The sequence below is a fragment of the Notamacropus eugenii genome, chromosome 2, assembly GCF_028372415.1.
Source record: "Notamacropus eugenii isolate mMacEug1 chromosome 2, mMacEug1.pri_v2, whole genome shotgun sequence".
NCBI classification, from domain to species: Eukaryota; Metazoa; Chordata; class Mammalia; order Diprotodontia; family Macropodidae; genus Notamacropus; species Notamacropus eugenii.
The window spans coordinates 462,765,689-462,781,388 of NC_092873.1; the positions used below are offsets into that span (position 1 = coordinate 462,765,689).

At 38.5% G+C, this 15,700-nt stretch overlaps 1 protein-coding gene and 1 long non-coding RNA gene across 5 annotated transcripts in view; one reads left to right on the top strand and one right to left on the bottom strand.

The window, feature by feature from the left end:
- The window catches only part of RGSL1 (regulator of G protein signaling like 1), a 93,139-nt gene that overhangs the window by 38,267 nt on the left and 39,172 nt on the right, over positions 1-15,700 (bottom strand). For all 4 annotated transcript variants that reach the window (XM_072648464.1, XM_072648465.1, XM_072648463.1 and 1 more), the window contains exons 12-14: positions 8,506-8,699; positions 2,360-2,477; positions 584-701 (exon numbers count right to left, since the gene is read on the bottom strand). In XM_072648464.1, coding sequence (XP_072504565.1) covers positions 584-701; positions 2,360-2,477; positions 8,506-8,699 — 430 coding nt within the window. The remainder of the gene's footprint in view (positions 1-583; positions 702-2,359; positions 2,478-8,505; positions 8,700-15,700) is intronic.
- LOC140529655 (uncharacterized) lies at positions 12,683-14,236 on the top strand. Its single transcript, XR_011975630.1, has 3 exons — positions 12,683-12,927; positions 13,021-13,147; positions 13,613-14,236. It is a non-coding gene; the product is annotated as an uncharacterized lncRNA (long non-coding RNA).

Consider the following 15,700-nt stretch of genomic DNA (forward strand, 5'->3'; position numbering starts at 1 on the left):
GGAGGAGAAGGGCAGGGGAAAGGAACAACCTCTCATTGGGTTCACTGACTTCTTTAGGGCTTGGGATCCATGGGTCCATGAATGATGGGAACCAGAGCCTGAAAATGTGACCTTAAGTCTTACAGTTAGTGTAAACTGCCTTAAACAAATATAAACAGCAAAAGAACCCCTAAGCTATCTCATGGGAATACTTGTACATGACCCTGCACCATTCCTGGCACTATGCACTTGACCTGGCCTAAGGGTGGTGCAGCGATCCATTACTCTGGCCTCTCGCCACCTAGGATGACTGGCCTCTTTTGAGTAAAATCCTTTAAACAACACAACTAACCAATCAAACCCTAATGAATCTACACACGTAACACATGCTGGCATGGACTGCCCTTCTTTCTTTAGTATCTCAGTGTTCGCTTGGAGGATCTTCCACCCTACATTTGGCATAATAAGGGCAGACTGTTCCTTTAAACAGATCTTGTGTCTTTGCAGCCCAGTTCTTTGGAGATGCCTTACCTATGGGATTCTAGGCAATAGCTGATCACACCAAGATTGAGACAAGGCCTAGTTTTGTATCTTGCTCACTGACCTTCCTGAGCTGTAAGTGAATTGGTTTTGTTTCCTTTTTCAGTTGCTTCTGTTGTGTCTCAGGTTCTACAACTTGAACTTGAAGACGAGGTGGGAACATGTCTTGGTAAATTCTGAACCTGCCAGCAAGAGACAGAGGCTATTAAACATATATGGAAAAATGCACTTGTCAGACACCAATCAGGATCCAGCTAAGATGTTAGAGTAACTCCTGAATATTGAAGCAGCTGTGACCTTAGGTGTATTTAATAGTCTTCTTGTCCCTTGAAGCCTCGCTTTTCTCCATCTCTACTTTCTTGTTTTACTCCTAAATTAAGAGTCTTAATCGAAGTGTTTCTGTGAGAATGGCATAGGAGAAGAGCCAGTTTTCATGAGTTGATGGACTGTGCCTGAAGTCTTGAGATCTATTATTCTTAGACAGCTGATGTAGATCCAAGAGAGGACTTACCAGGAGAGCTTGCTTATTTGTAACATAGAATCTTCTTTTTGGCATTTCAAGCCCTTCACAATTTGGTCCTAGCCCACATTTCCAAAGTTATTACACACTATATTCCCTTCCATGCACACTGCAATCCTGGCTAACGGACCTCCTTAAGGTTCCTTTTGCCTAAAATTTCAGCTTCCTCTTCAGTGCCTTTAAATAGGCTGTCTCCCATGCATGAAATGTGCTCCCTCCCTCCCTTTGCCTCTTAACATTTCTAGCTTCCTTCAAGGCTCAGCTCAAGGACCATCTTCTACATGAAGTCTTTCCTGATCCCTATTTGTCCTCTATAGTTCTCTTCTCCATCACATAGTACCAGTTTGATCTATATCCTCATAGTTCTAAGCTGTTTCTCTCAGATGGTCTGTAGCTTTGAGGACAGGGGACAGTTTCATTCTTGTCTCTGTGTCCTCAGCATGTGGCATCTTCACACTTGGCACATAGTAGAAATGGAATAAAAACTTGTTGATTGGTTGACAGAACTAAAGCTACAATGATATAATACTGGGCAGTCCGTGGTTGTTTTCTTTTCAAAAAATCGTTGACTATATTATCAGTTATTGATATATATTCAAGGTGAATGAATTTCAATTTCATCAGTTTCATAAAAGTGAATATACTTTTACCTTGCACTGTCTAGTGTTCAGTCACATAATGAGAAATATCATGTGATTAGATGCCACTGGCTATTTAGGTCATATGTAATAAGTAAATAGAATTTTTTTTTAACTGGGGAATAAAAACTGAGGATGGCAACTCCTTGGGGTCAGTGAGTCTCATTTAGTCAAAAAATCCCATGTTGGATATTCAGGATGTAATATAAAGATGCACACAATTCTGAGATGAATGTCAAATCCTTACCTCTGGTAGTGTTTTACTAAAAGTCCATGTGATCTGACGCATCAGAATGAGGTCATTCTGGGCAACAAACTTGTGTAATTATATTTCCATAGTTTTGAGACTTCCTAACTGGACTATCACATGGACTGGGTCTTTGGGATGAGGAAAGTAGAAGGCGTTGAGGGGAGAGATCCTAGATCTGCCTTAGCAGTGCTGATAACTCTGAAGAGAGCCGTCTAGTTTATCTAAGCTCTTATCCATCTTATGATAGTGTAATATCCCCTTGTGATTTGAGAATAAAGATATTAGCACAGCAGAGAAAGCATAGCCACTGAAACAAGGAAGAAGAAGGAGAGCAAGGAGTCTGCCCTGGAATAATATAATGGCATTTGGGTTTCATCCTTGTGACTTAATGAAGCCATAAATGAATGCACCCCTTCAGCCCATTCTACTTACCATTTTTCTTCTAAGTATTTCAGGATTTGGTTCTGAACCTGCATCAACATTGCTAAAGAAACTCGACGCATGTGAGCAATTTCTTTGAGGATAGGGAGAGTACACTGTAGTATATCCTCTGTAAAAAACAAAGGAAGAGGAGGAAATCAGGAAACACCATATTCTGCTCACAGTTAGCCATGGTTCGCTTTACCAGGTGAGACATCTTCTCTTGACCTTTGACCTTCCTAGCCTTTACTTCCATCTGAGTTCAATTATTCCTTTTCTCTGAATTCTCTTAGCATTCACTTTGACTTTTTGTTGTCGTTGTTGTTGTTGAGGTGGGGAAAGGCATGGCACGGTCAGGGTCTGTGATTTCAACAATGTAAGGAAATACCAGTCTGGAAAAACTCTCCACTGATGGAGATCAGTAACTCATCTGTAACATATAAGATCCTACGTGCTTGGGACACTGAAAGGTTGAATAACTTGCCTAATGTCAAATAGTATGTGTCCAAAGTGGGACTTGATTCTAGATCTCTAGGAGGAATGATTATCAATAACTAATGATTTGAGGAGTTACATAGTTCTCCCCCTTTTTTCTAAAGTCCTCATTTCAAAGTTCAGTCTCTGAAGGATATTACTGATAATGAGACTGAATTAAGTCTCTCCTCAATCTTGTTCAGATTCCACCCAACCTTACAGGAATTTAATCGGAGGTGAAAATCCCATCCCATTGTATTCTGCTTAGGCTTGGATGGGAGATATACATTCTTTGAATAGATTGCCCAAGCATGGCAATTTTGAAGCAAATAACATAAAGTTATATCCCCTATCCCTCATTGAAATGGGTCCACTTTTAATGAGAATGAAATAATAATATTTAATAAGAATTAAATTCTTTCTCTCTCTCATTCCTTGTTGATTACCATCCTCAGGAACATCTACTCTTCCAAGGGCCTGTCAACTGTAAACCCACTGCCACGAGTCATCTTTGGTCCAACAGAGACAGCAAATGACCACTCTTGTTATTAATAAAATGCTATCATTATTAATAAAATGATTAATTACCCAGAAATTATGTCTCCCACACTTTCTAAACATCACACTTCTCTAACACCTGGACTCTTCTATTACTCCACATATTCTTTCTTCAAGTCTTTTAAACTTGAAATGACTTTACTCAAGGTGTGAAAGTATGCTAAGGTTGGGAATTCTACTCAGGTAGCTAACTATGAGGATATAGTTTTGTACAGCTTGATATATTAGTCTCACTGAGATCTCTTTGCCTAATCTTCTGCCATTTAGTCACACAAGGCAAACCAATTCACCATCCAGTATCCCTTTTACGACTTCCTGATGATGGGGTGCTTGTGTTTGGAACCCAGTTCCAAGATCACATTTCTCCCTAGCCTCAAAACACTATCCCTGACAGTTTTCTCCCCAGCCCAAGGACACTATGCCTAGCAATAACTCATGAGTAGGTCCCAGTAAGACAAACTACCTTTCCCCACAATTCCTCATGAGTGGGCCTCAAGTAAAATAAACTATCTGTCCCCATCACAAGAACAAGCTGATCTTTGAAGAAATTCTCTTGTAAAAACAGGACTATCTTGTAACCACAGAATTATCATGTATTGATTGCCAAAGTTACCATATTTAATCTAGAGGTCAAGTTTTACATACCAACTCTCACAATTATTTTGCTACAGATATAACAGATCAAAAATACACTCCTGAGAAACTCCTTCCTCTGGTTTCTAGTAGTGAATGATGCCTGTGACCAATGTTGTAAGTTATCACCTAATTAAAATATCTATCAGATAATTCACTACTTTTCCTGTATAAGCTTTAGCATCATGTAAATACAAGTAAAGTGGGATTTTTGTTGTTTTCTTTTTGAAATTCAGTTTTCCAGGCTCAGGCTAAATTGTAAACATCTGAAGTATTAATCTCCTTTGAACCCTGATAATTCACAGCTATGCTGAGTCACATGCCTTCTGGCTCTAAGCCAATCAGGGTCCGAATCTTTGTTATGTATTGTGGGAGGTTGGCATTTTGCTTTGGGAGTTGGCTCATAAGAAGGACCTTTTGATATCCTGAATGGGACTCTGGGTAGCCATTTGTTAAGAGCCCCCCAACTACTGAAATGGTGCTGCTCTCCCCATCTGGTGATGTATGTAAACGTTAAAGTGTGAAGTAAGATTATTAAGATAGTTGGAATCCTGTCTATTGGATTTATTCTTGGACCACTTATCTGTACTTATCTATATATTAATTAAAGTAAGATTGTTATCCCCTTTAAGGCTGTCTTTCCTTTAGAAAAGCAGATCAAAGAACCTGTGTTAGCACCCCACCCTGTATTTTAGTGTGGTTGCTAATACACACCATTCCTGTTAAGTTGCAAGTTCCTTAAGGAATGCTAGTTCCCTAAGGAGCTCTGCCTGTCATATTGGCATTATCTCACCTCAGACACTTGACACTCATTAGTTGTGTGACCTTGGATAAGTCACTTAGCCCCAGTTGCCTCATCCTGGGTCATCTCCAGTCATCCTGATGAATATCTGGTCACTGGATTGAGATGGCTCTGGAGAAGTGAGGCTGGTGACCTGCACAGCCCTCACTCAAAACAAAGTCAAGTCCAAGTTATATCATTATTTCTCTGATGGCATGGTCTTTGGCCAACAAAGGACGAACACAGACCTTTGCCATCTTGAATTAAAGAATGCTTCAGTCCATGAATTCATTCCAGACTTCCCTCTCCTATACTCCGGTCTTTGGGAGGGGGTCCCTGAATTCCCCCCCAAATCCTATCTGTATTCATCCTATCTGTATTCATCCACCTTTCAATGCAGACTAAATTTCCCTCTCTTGTTTCCTCAGTAAATCTTCTTTTTGCAGTTTTATGGCTTTTCTCTTTCTCTGTCTTCTTCCTACCAGTCTGACTAGATAAACATTTATCCTTTCTGTTCCTGGCATTCTTTCAATTCAGAAACATATGTTATCTCCTAAAGGATACAGCAAGCTCTCCATTAATTACAAATAAACAACTAACTACTCGGCATTTGTTGTTGTTGTTGTCCTTCATTGTAGAAGAGGACCAATTACACCATGAGGGTGATATTTTGACTTGCATGTGGATAGGATTTTAGAGGCAGAGTTGTGTAAAGTTATCAGCCTCACTCCCTCCTCTAGAGTCATCTAAAGTCCATTGGCAAGACAAAAGTCAAGACAACTGACAATGGCGCAGGGTGCAGACCTTAGCCTTTCTAAATTAGGGTCCTTTTCAAGTCTGAGTTGGCTAAAGGCTTGGTAAGAACTGAGATAAAAGATGGTCTTATTTACCATCACAAAAATATCAGTTTGGGAGGGGAAGACCCTCAGAGTTTGGTCAGAGAAGAGCCACAGAGATTTGAGCAGGGGGCTGTTATTGACCATTTAATGAAAGTCAGAGTAATTTGGTTTTAAATGCAAAGTCAGGTAGCTCCACTTCAAACACAATGGGTTTTTTTTTTGTCTGTTTTTTTAGCTATATTTCAAGAAATCACAAATGAAAACTGCACACAACAAAAAATAAATTGTCCCAGCTTTTTGGAAAAATAATAATGAAATTAATTAATTAAAAAGGCATTATGAGAAATTGATGGGGGATATTTTAAATTTGGAAGATTTATCAATCATCACATCACAAAAATCTCTATCTACTCTTGTTTTCGCTTTTGTCCCTGACAGGGGGTACTGTTGGTTTTTCTTTCTTTCTTTAAAATAATATTTTATTTTTCCCAGTTACATGTAAAAACAATTTTTAACATTTTAAAAATGTTTTGAGTTTCAAATTGTAGCTTTCCTGCTATCTCCCTCCTTAAGATTATAAGCAATATGATATAGGTTATATGTGTACAATGATGTATAGAATTTCTATATTAGTCATTTTGTGAAAGAAGATATGAAAAAGAAAGAAAGGAAGCGTGGAAGGAAGGAAGGAAGAAAGGAAGGAAAGGAGTGAGGAAGAAAGGAAGGAAAAAATAGTATGCTTTAGTCTGTAATTAGATAATATCAGTTATTTCTCTGGAGGAGGATAACATTATTCATAATGAGTCCTTTAGGATTGTCTTGGGTCACCGTATTGCTGAGAGTAGCTAAGTCAATCATAGTTCTTCATTGTACAATATCGTTCTTATGATGCACAATGTTCTCCTGGTTCTGCTCACTTCACTTTTTATTAGTTCATTCAGATCTTTCCAGGTTTTTCTTAAATCATCCTGCTTGTCATTTCTTATAGCCCAGTAATATCCCATCACAATGATATACCACAGGTTGTTCAGCTGTTCCTTAATTGATGGGCATCCCCTCTATTTCCAATACTTAGCCACCATAAAAAGCGTTGTTATAAATATTTCTGTACAAATAGGTTCTCCATCACCACCCCCCTTTTTTCATCTCTTTGCAATACAGATCTAGTAGCTGTATTTGTATTGTTGGATCAAAGGGTATGCATGGTTTTATAACCCTTTGGGTCTAGTTTCAATTTGCTCTCCAGAATGGTTGGATTAGTTTATAACTTCACCAATAGCACCTTAGCGTCCAAGTTTTCCCACATCCCCTTCAACATTTATAATTTTCTCTTTTTCTCATATTAGCCAATCTGATGAGTGTGAGGTGGCACCCCAGAGTTGTTTCAATTTGCATTTCTCTAATCACTATTGATTTATAGCATTTTATATGATTTTGACCATTTAACAACTGATGAATGACTTATATTCTTATAAATTTGACTCAGTCCTCAATATATTTTTGGAATGAGGCCTCTGTCAGAGATACTTGCTCTAGATTTCCCTCTCCCCCAGGTTTTTTGCTTTTTTTTAAATTTTGGTTGCAATTGTTTTGTTTGAGCAATATAATATATATGTACATAAATAAATTATTTAAAATTCTTACCTTTTTAGGAAGGGAGGGGGTAAGAGAGAGAAAATCTGAAACTCAAAAAATTTTAAAAGTGAATGTTAAAATTGTCTTTATATGTAATTGGAAAACATTAAATGATATTAGAATTTAATGTAATAAAAATTATCCATTGTACATCTAGTAATGCTCTCTATATCTTGCTTGGTTCTAAATTCTTCCTTTATCCATAGATCTGACAGGTAAACTATTCCACACCCTCCTAATTTGCTCATGGTATCATCTTTTATGTGTAAATAAATCATCCTATTTTGAACTTATTCTGATGTAGAGTTTGAGATGTTGGTCTATACCTAGTTTTGTTATAAGTGAGGGAAGGAGACTGTAGGAAAGAATACAGTCAGTTCCATGACAAGCAAGTGTAGAAGAACCAGTAATGACTGAGCTCTATTAGCACCAATGCTAGGGAAGGCAAGGTTGTTGTAACTGAACTATATTATGCTCCCTTTTTTCCTGAGACATATAAGGAGAAGGAAGAGTGGTGACTGCTGTGTATAGAATATTAGACTAGATTGTACTGTATTCTCCTTTGACAAATTTGATTATTTGTGGAGTGGGATTTAAAATCAGGTTACCCTCTGGGGTTCAGGAAGGTTAAATTTCTGGGCTATCCAGGAAACTTCCCTGATGTTAGCATGTCTCCATGTGTTTCAATATGTTAACTGATAGCAAGTGGCTAGAATAGCAGGATAGTGAGTGTGCATTTCCTCTACTTTCTGGTGTCTCATGTGCTCAGTACCTTTTTGGCAATAGGGGCCAGTTTTCTTATACAGTTAAACCTTTTATGATCAAGAAATTCAGAGATAGCTCAAGTTACAACTGACAAGGAAATTCTCTGAAATGGTCCCCATTTCATGACCCTTGGATCATGTCTAAAGAGATCCAGCCATAGTATTCAACTGTAAGACTCACATATCTCTTCTCCTTTCCTACCTGCCTCCCCTCTCAAATTTCATCTCTCAATGTCACAGTCCCTACAAATAGCCTCTTATCACAGTGATACATGGTGATAGTCTGTCTCTGTGATCAATAGGCATTTTCCTTTCCTGGACTTAGAGTCCTTATAGACACTAAGAGATATACACTTGGATCATAAGCCCCTCTTACAGAATTCCACATTTGGAAAATATTGAGAGAGCTCCAAGCTCATTCTAGGAAACTTGGAGAGAAACTTATGAGGTCGGGGCTGGATTGGAGTTTCATACCAACATTAATTTTGTTATGGAAGAAGGTCTTGACGATGGCATCAATGAGAATTTTCTGTAATTTTTCATTGGATTCATTACAGGCCCTCTGCATGGCAAGTATGAAATTCAGTAGATTCTCAGCCTTGTTTATTCTAAGGAACTCCTTGAAGTAATCCAAATGGACAGGGTGTTGGAGGACTTCCATGATACTCCTGCAAGACAAGAAGAAAGCAGCCGTGGCATATAATAATTTTTTCAATGGAGACATAGATTTTCATGTTATGACACATAGAACATTTCATTTGAAGTGAAAAATCTGAGGTTCTGATCCTGGCTTAGTCACTTACTACCAATGTGGCTTTTGGCAAGTCACATCAATTTCTTGGGGCTTCTTCTTCCTTACCTATAAAAATAGAGAGTTAATATCCAAGGTCCCTTTCAGTTCTAAATGATATTGTCCTTTTCTTAGTGGGGCAGTGGAATAGGGATAGGAATGGATGGCTTGAGAGATCTTTAGGAAATGGATTTAGGTTCTGGAGGAAGAACCAACACAATTTATAATTTTCCTTATGGAAATATTTGAGTGTTTGCGCATCTTTCTCAAGTTTGATCCAATCAACTAGGAACCCTAGGAAGAGGAGGGGAAAATGTAATAAGTTTTCAAGAAATTTTTTTCTTTTGCATTATGACTACAAAAAGTTCCCAAAACAATTGGCTATCTTGAAGGACTATCTCTGCTAGCTATAATGAATGAGTGAAGGGGGAAAAGAGAATCCAAGAGGATTATATAAAGGTCCAAAGGCAGAGAATAGATCTAGATGCCTTTTTTTTAAAAGAAAGTTCTTTGAATTCCAGTCTTCTTTGATTCTCTGTGTCTCTGTAATATGAGGAGAAGGAGAAAAGGGTTGAAGTTGGAAGTAAGGATGGTGGTGTCTAAAATAGGGAAGTGGACATGAATGAACCTCAGGAATTAATACCATTGCAAGAGAAGAGAAAAACCAATTTGGGTGGACTGTGATTAGCTTTTTGAGTCTTTGTGTACCAGAATAAGTGGAGTTTAGGTAGACATGACAAGAGAAAAGGAAGAGGGCGTGTGGATCTGGAATGTAATGCCTTTGTCATCATGACTGTGATGAGTAACAAACACTCATTGAACACCTTCTGCATGAAAACATAGCACACTATGCTTTGTGTTGGGGATTTTCTTTTTGGACTAGACCTCTGATTTCATCATTGTAGGAGACTCCTGACATGGAAACTTCCTCTCTCCATATATGGTAACAACTTGTTTGTAACTCATTGTCTTCAAGAATTTCCCAGGGCTCAGAAAAGTTTAAGAGTCTTGCCCAGAATCATATAGCTAGCACCTGCCAGATGCAGATCTAAAGCCTAGCTCTTCCAGTCTTTAAGGAAAACTCTTATCTACTATGTTATGCTGTATTTCATCAAGATACAGGTGTTTGAGATACAATACATATTTATTTGAGATACTCTGTACATATACATATGTGCATATATGTATGCATATGTGTGTATTAGGCATGTGTGTATCTATCTCTATCTATCCATCTATTTACCTATCAGCCTCTTTCTCTGTGTGTGTGGAGACCAGGAAATAAGCATAAAAAGATTTTAGTAAAAATACAGTGTAGTATCTATGAAGTACATAATGAATACAGACAGTGAGAGAGAATTCTGGAGGAAGAAGAGATCACAGAACACTGGGGCAGTCAAAGAAAGTTTCATAAAGAGGTTAGGACTTGAGTGGGTTCTTGAAGAATATGAAATATTAGAGCTCTAATGGATTTTAAAGGTCATCTAGTCCAATCCCCATTAGAACGAGAATCCCCTCACAGTATCAGCAATGGATGGTCATCTAGCCTCTGTTTAAAGAATGCCAGTGATGGGAAAACAAAATGACCTCCTCAGGTAGCACGCACCTCTTTTGGACAGAGCTAATTGTCAGGAAGTTTCCCCTTAAATTTGAGCCCTTGCAGATTTCATGGATTAACACCTACTTCTGCAGAAAAGGACAACCTACCTTAAGTTATCTCTTCTATAGGCTAAAAATCCCTAGTTCCTTCAACTAATTTTTGAATATCATGATCACCATCTTCTGAAGGTACACACATTTGTTAGCTTATGTCTTGGAACTTGGCAGAAAGAATTGAACCCAGTACTCCAAATATGGCCTGACTAGGGCAGTATAAGTGAAATTTAGATAATTTGAGTGGAAGGAAACACATTTCAGGCAAGGAGAAGAGCAAAGATGGAGGCAGGAATGCAATGTCCATTTGGAGATCCATGACTACAGAAGTATTAGTTTGGGTTGGGGGTACATAACCAAATCCAGAGTTCTGGGGACTGTGTGCCAGGTTAAGAAGTTTGGGCTTTATTCCATGCATAGGAAGCCATTGAAGGTTTTTGAGATAGGAAGGTATTTTGTACAATAGCAATGTTTGGGAAAGATTATCTGACAGAATTGAAGGTGAGGATTTTAAGAGAAGAAGAAAGATATTTAAAGTGAACTAAGATGGTATTAGTGAATGGGATTTGACTTTCTGGACCATAAGTTAAGGCATTAGAATGAAGACTTGTATGGCCATGAAAGCATAGCATTGTGGAAAGAGCATAGGGTTTGTGGGTCAGAGGACCGGAGTTTGAATCCTGGTTCTTCTACTCTTTGACCTTAGAAAATCACTTCTTCTCTCTGGCCTTCAACTTCTTTATCTAGAAAATAATCAAGTTGAGCTGGGTGACTTCAAATATAGATCTATGATTCTCATCTGGCTAAATCTAATGAAGTGCAGAGAAATGAAGACATTTCCCTGGAGATCTGATTAAATCAATATACATTTTCAACTGAAAATGGCAACAGAGAAGGATTAAACTGTTCATATACAACTTCTAAACCTGATTAAGTACATGAAAAAGGATAGGTATCTCTTTGTCTTTTTCTCTCTCTGTCTTTTAACTCTGTCTTTCTCTTTCTCCTTTTGTCTTTCACTCTCTTTCTCTGTCTTTCTGCCTTTTCTCTCTCTCTCTCTTTCTCCTATCAGAAAACAAATATATATTATACTCCTTGCTTTAAACATCTATACAACAATGCACAGACTATGATTGATAAACCAGTGAACTTGATATTTTAATGCTCAACTTCATACGTATCACCAGAACTTAGTGGAATGGTCTCTATGATTATCTGCTGATAGGGGTAAAGATTTTAAAAACACACACAATGAAATGCACAAGTAAGAACATATAACTTGGGATTGTTTTAAAACAGAAAGAGAATGGTGTTAGGAAAGCCAAAAGCTCCAAATAGGCTCAGGCTTTGAAAAAGTCCCAAGGGAAACAGAAAGGATTTACAGAGGGGAAAAAAAAGCTTAATAGGGAAGAGGGAACAAAGAAGTAATAGCCCCAATGCTTAGGACCTGTATAGGACTATTTTCTTTTCTTAAAAGAAATACAGGTTCACACAGCATCCAGGGGGCACAATACAGAGAGTGTTGGACTTGGAGTTAGGAAAATCTAACGTCACTAGTTGTGTGACCCTGGCTGTCTCAGTTTTCTCAGTTGTAAAACAGGGATAATAAACGCACTTACTTCCCAGGGTGGTTGTGCAAACCAAATTTTATATTTATAAAGCACTATGTGCCTGGTACACAGTAGGTATTTAATAAATACTTTTCCCTTCCTCCTTCTCATGGACAAAGACAGGTGTACAAGCTGAGTCAACAGAGTCCAGGGACTTAACGGACCAGACCAGTTCTTTGGCTTACTCCTACTCCATACCCAAAGATAAACAGGATTCCTACCAGTAATTCCCACTTTCTTGGTTCCTGTGTAGATAGCAACAATTTCCTGGGGCTTCAAAACTCTCAGGAAGAAACACCAGGGTGCTCCACAAACCCACAAATGGAGAAGCAGAGGGTAAGAATTCCAAAGCTCCTAGGACCTTGTCCTAACTTTCTGTATCCCTTGAGTGGTACTTCTGGAAAAAGGAAGAATTCCTGACATTCTCTTAGATGAACTTCACCTGCTTTTCACTATCACTACCACCATGAGATGACTGGTAACAGTCAGAGGCAGGTGACTATTCAAATGGCCATTCTAGGGTTCCTACAATGGCTGTTCTCAGATTGTTGTGTCATCAATGAGCTGAGGCTTTGCTATCTCCACATGTAGACATCCCTCCTCTCACTAAGGACTCAATATGGGATCACGGGTTGCCCTTGCCTCTCCTTTAGGGTTCATCTGCTTGCTCAGGCCCCAGATGGAGCAAATGGCACAATGCTCACATTGAAGAAGCCAACCTGCTCACCCTCTGTTTTGGTTAGACCTGTGAACTCCTTGAAAGAGAACTGGATCTGGCGTTATGAGACCTGTCTTATGTGTCTTCTCCTTAAGATAACTTACCATTGACCCTGTATATATCTTGTATGCACATAGTTATTTGTACATGTTTCCCCTTTTAGACTGTGGGCTCCTTGAGGGCAGGGACCATATTTTTGCCTCTCTTTGTATTCCCAGAGTTTAGCACAGTGCCTCGTACATGACAAGATTTTAAGAAATGCTTATTGACTGTGTGAAAATGGAAAAAAAGTCATTCAATCTTACTGAGTGCCAGTTTCCTTCCCTGTTAAGTGGAAAGAAGAATGTGAGTATCTGTTCCACAGACTTGTTATGAGGGAAGTGGTTTGTAAACCTTCCGGTGTTATACAAATGTAAGTTAATATTATAATCTTCTTTGAAGGAGAAGAATCTTTAGATTGGAAAGAAAGAGACAAAGATGAATAAGACAAGTGGAACCCAAGATAAATGAGGAAACAATACAAGAACACTTAACTGCCCTAAGTTGGTTCACCTGGGCCAGATGAATTCAATCCCAGGGTGCCTAAATAAGAGGTGGCATTTGTATAGGACTTAAAGTTTTGCAAAATGCTTTCTCTACATGCTTTCATTTGATCTTGACAACAAACTCATGAGGAAGATATTTTGCATCCTTAGTGCTTAGGGAAGTGCCTGGCACATAGTAGGAATAAGAATAAGTAGGAAAAAGAATATTTATTGGATTGAATTAAATCAAAGTGCTATATAGATATTATTTTTCTTTCTTTTACAGAGAAAGAAACTGATGCTCAGAAAAGCTAAGTGATTTGGTGCATGGTCAACACAGCTAAGAGACTGTGAGACAGAATTCAAAACTTGGGTCTTGAGCTTGAATTCTTGATGCCAAGCCTAAGATTCTTCCCATTCTCCCACACCACCTGTGAAATAACATGTACTTTTACTGTTATCTTGATCTCTGAGGAAACATGGATGAGGAGAAAGGCCCCGTAGGACCAGGGGTGAGAAGATGTTTCAATTTCTGACAAGGAGAAGAAAGCAGATTCTGAAAACCATAAATCAGTGAACTTCATATTAATCCCTCATAACAAGAAAAAGGAATGGACTAGTAAAGGAGAATTTGTGAGCAATTAGAAAGGAAAGAAACAACTATGAGTAAAATTCATTTGCCAAGAAGGCATGCCAGATTTTTAAGAAATTTGTTATTTTATTTCTCCCAATTAAATGTAAAAACAGTTTTAACATTCTTTTTTCCCCTTCAGATTTTGAGTTCCAAATTCTCTTTTTCTCTCCCTTTCCCTGCATTGAGAAGTAAGCATTTTGACATAGGTTAGACATACATGGTCATGCAAAACACATTTCTATGTAAGTTATGTGAAAGAAAACACAGACAAAAAACTCCAAGAAAAATAAAGAAAAAGTATCTTTGATCTGCATTCAGGCTCCAGCAGTTCTTTCTCTAGAGGTGGATAGCACCTTCCATCATTAGTCTTTCAGAATGTCTTGGATTATTGTATTGACAAGAACAGCTAAATTATTCATAGTAGGTTACAATATTGCTGTTACTGTGTACAATGTTCTCCTGGTTCTGCTCATCTCACTTTGCATTCGTTCACATAAGTCTTTCCAGTTTTTCTGAGAGTTTTCTGCTTATATTTCTTATAGCACAGTATTCCATCATAGTCATATACAACAACTTGTTCAGCGATTTGCCAGTTGATGGGCATTCCCTCAATTTCCAATTCTTTGCTACCATTAAAAGAAATGCTATAAATATTTTTGTACATATAGGTCCTTTTCCTTTTCCTTTTTTTAAAAATCTCTTTGGGATACAGACCTAGTAGTGGTATTGCATGGTCAAAGGGTAAGATTGCTCTCCAGAATGGTTGAATACAATTTCATCAACTGTGCATCAGTGTTTTAATTTTCCCAGTCCCCTCAAACATTTGTCATTTTTCCCTCTCTGTCATATTAGCCAATATCATTAGGTATGTAGTGGTAGCTCAGAGTTGTTTAATTTACATTTCTCCAATAAATCGTGATTTAGAGTATTTTTTCATATGGCTATAGATAGCTTTGATTACTTTGTCTGAAAGCTTCTTGTTCATACCCTTTGACCATTTATCAGTTGAGGAGTGGCTCTTATTTCTATAAACTTGACTCAGTTCTCTATGCTTTTGAGAAATGAGGTTTTTATCAGAGAAACCTGTAAATTTTTTCCCCTGGTAATGATTACCAACTATGTATTTCCCTTCATCCTATTTTTCCCCTATTTATCCTATCTTCTCTTTCTTTCACCCTGTCCATTCTCAAAAGTGTTTCCCTTCTGTCTTTTACCTTCTCTAATCTGCCCTCCCTTCTATCAGCCCCTGTCCCACCCTGGTCTGCCCCTGTCTCATCCTATTTTCCTGTATGGTAAGAGAGATTCCTATACCCAACTGACTGTGCATGTTATTCCCTCTTTGAGTCAATTTCAGTGAAAGTAAGGTTTATGCACTCCCCCTTCCCCATCTTCCTCTCCCCTTTAAAATTTCTTTTGGGCCTCTTTTATATCAAGATAACCAACCCCAGGGCAGAGCCAAGATGGCGGAGTGGAGAGATGGATCTGCTCTAGCTCTACCCCTGTAGTCAATAAAATACCTGTAAAAATGGCTCTAGACAAGTTCTAGAGCAGCAGAAGTCATGAATCAATGGAGAGAGATTTCCAGCCCGGGACAGCCTGGAGGGCTGACAGGAAGGGTCTATTGTACTGGGCTCAGAAAGCAGTGCAGCCCAGCCAGGGACAGGACTGGAGCAGGCTTCAGGGTGGGGAGTCACAGGCAGCAGCTGCAGTTCCCAGATTTCTCAACCCACAAATGCCAAA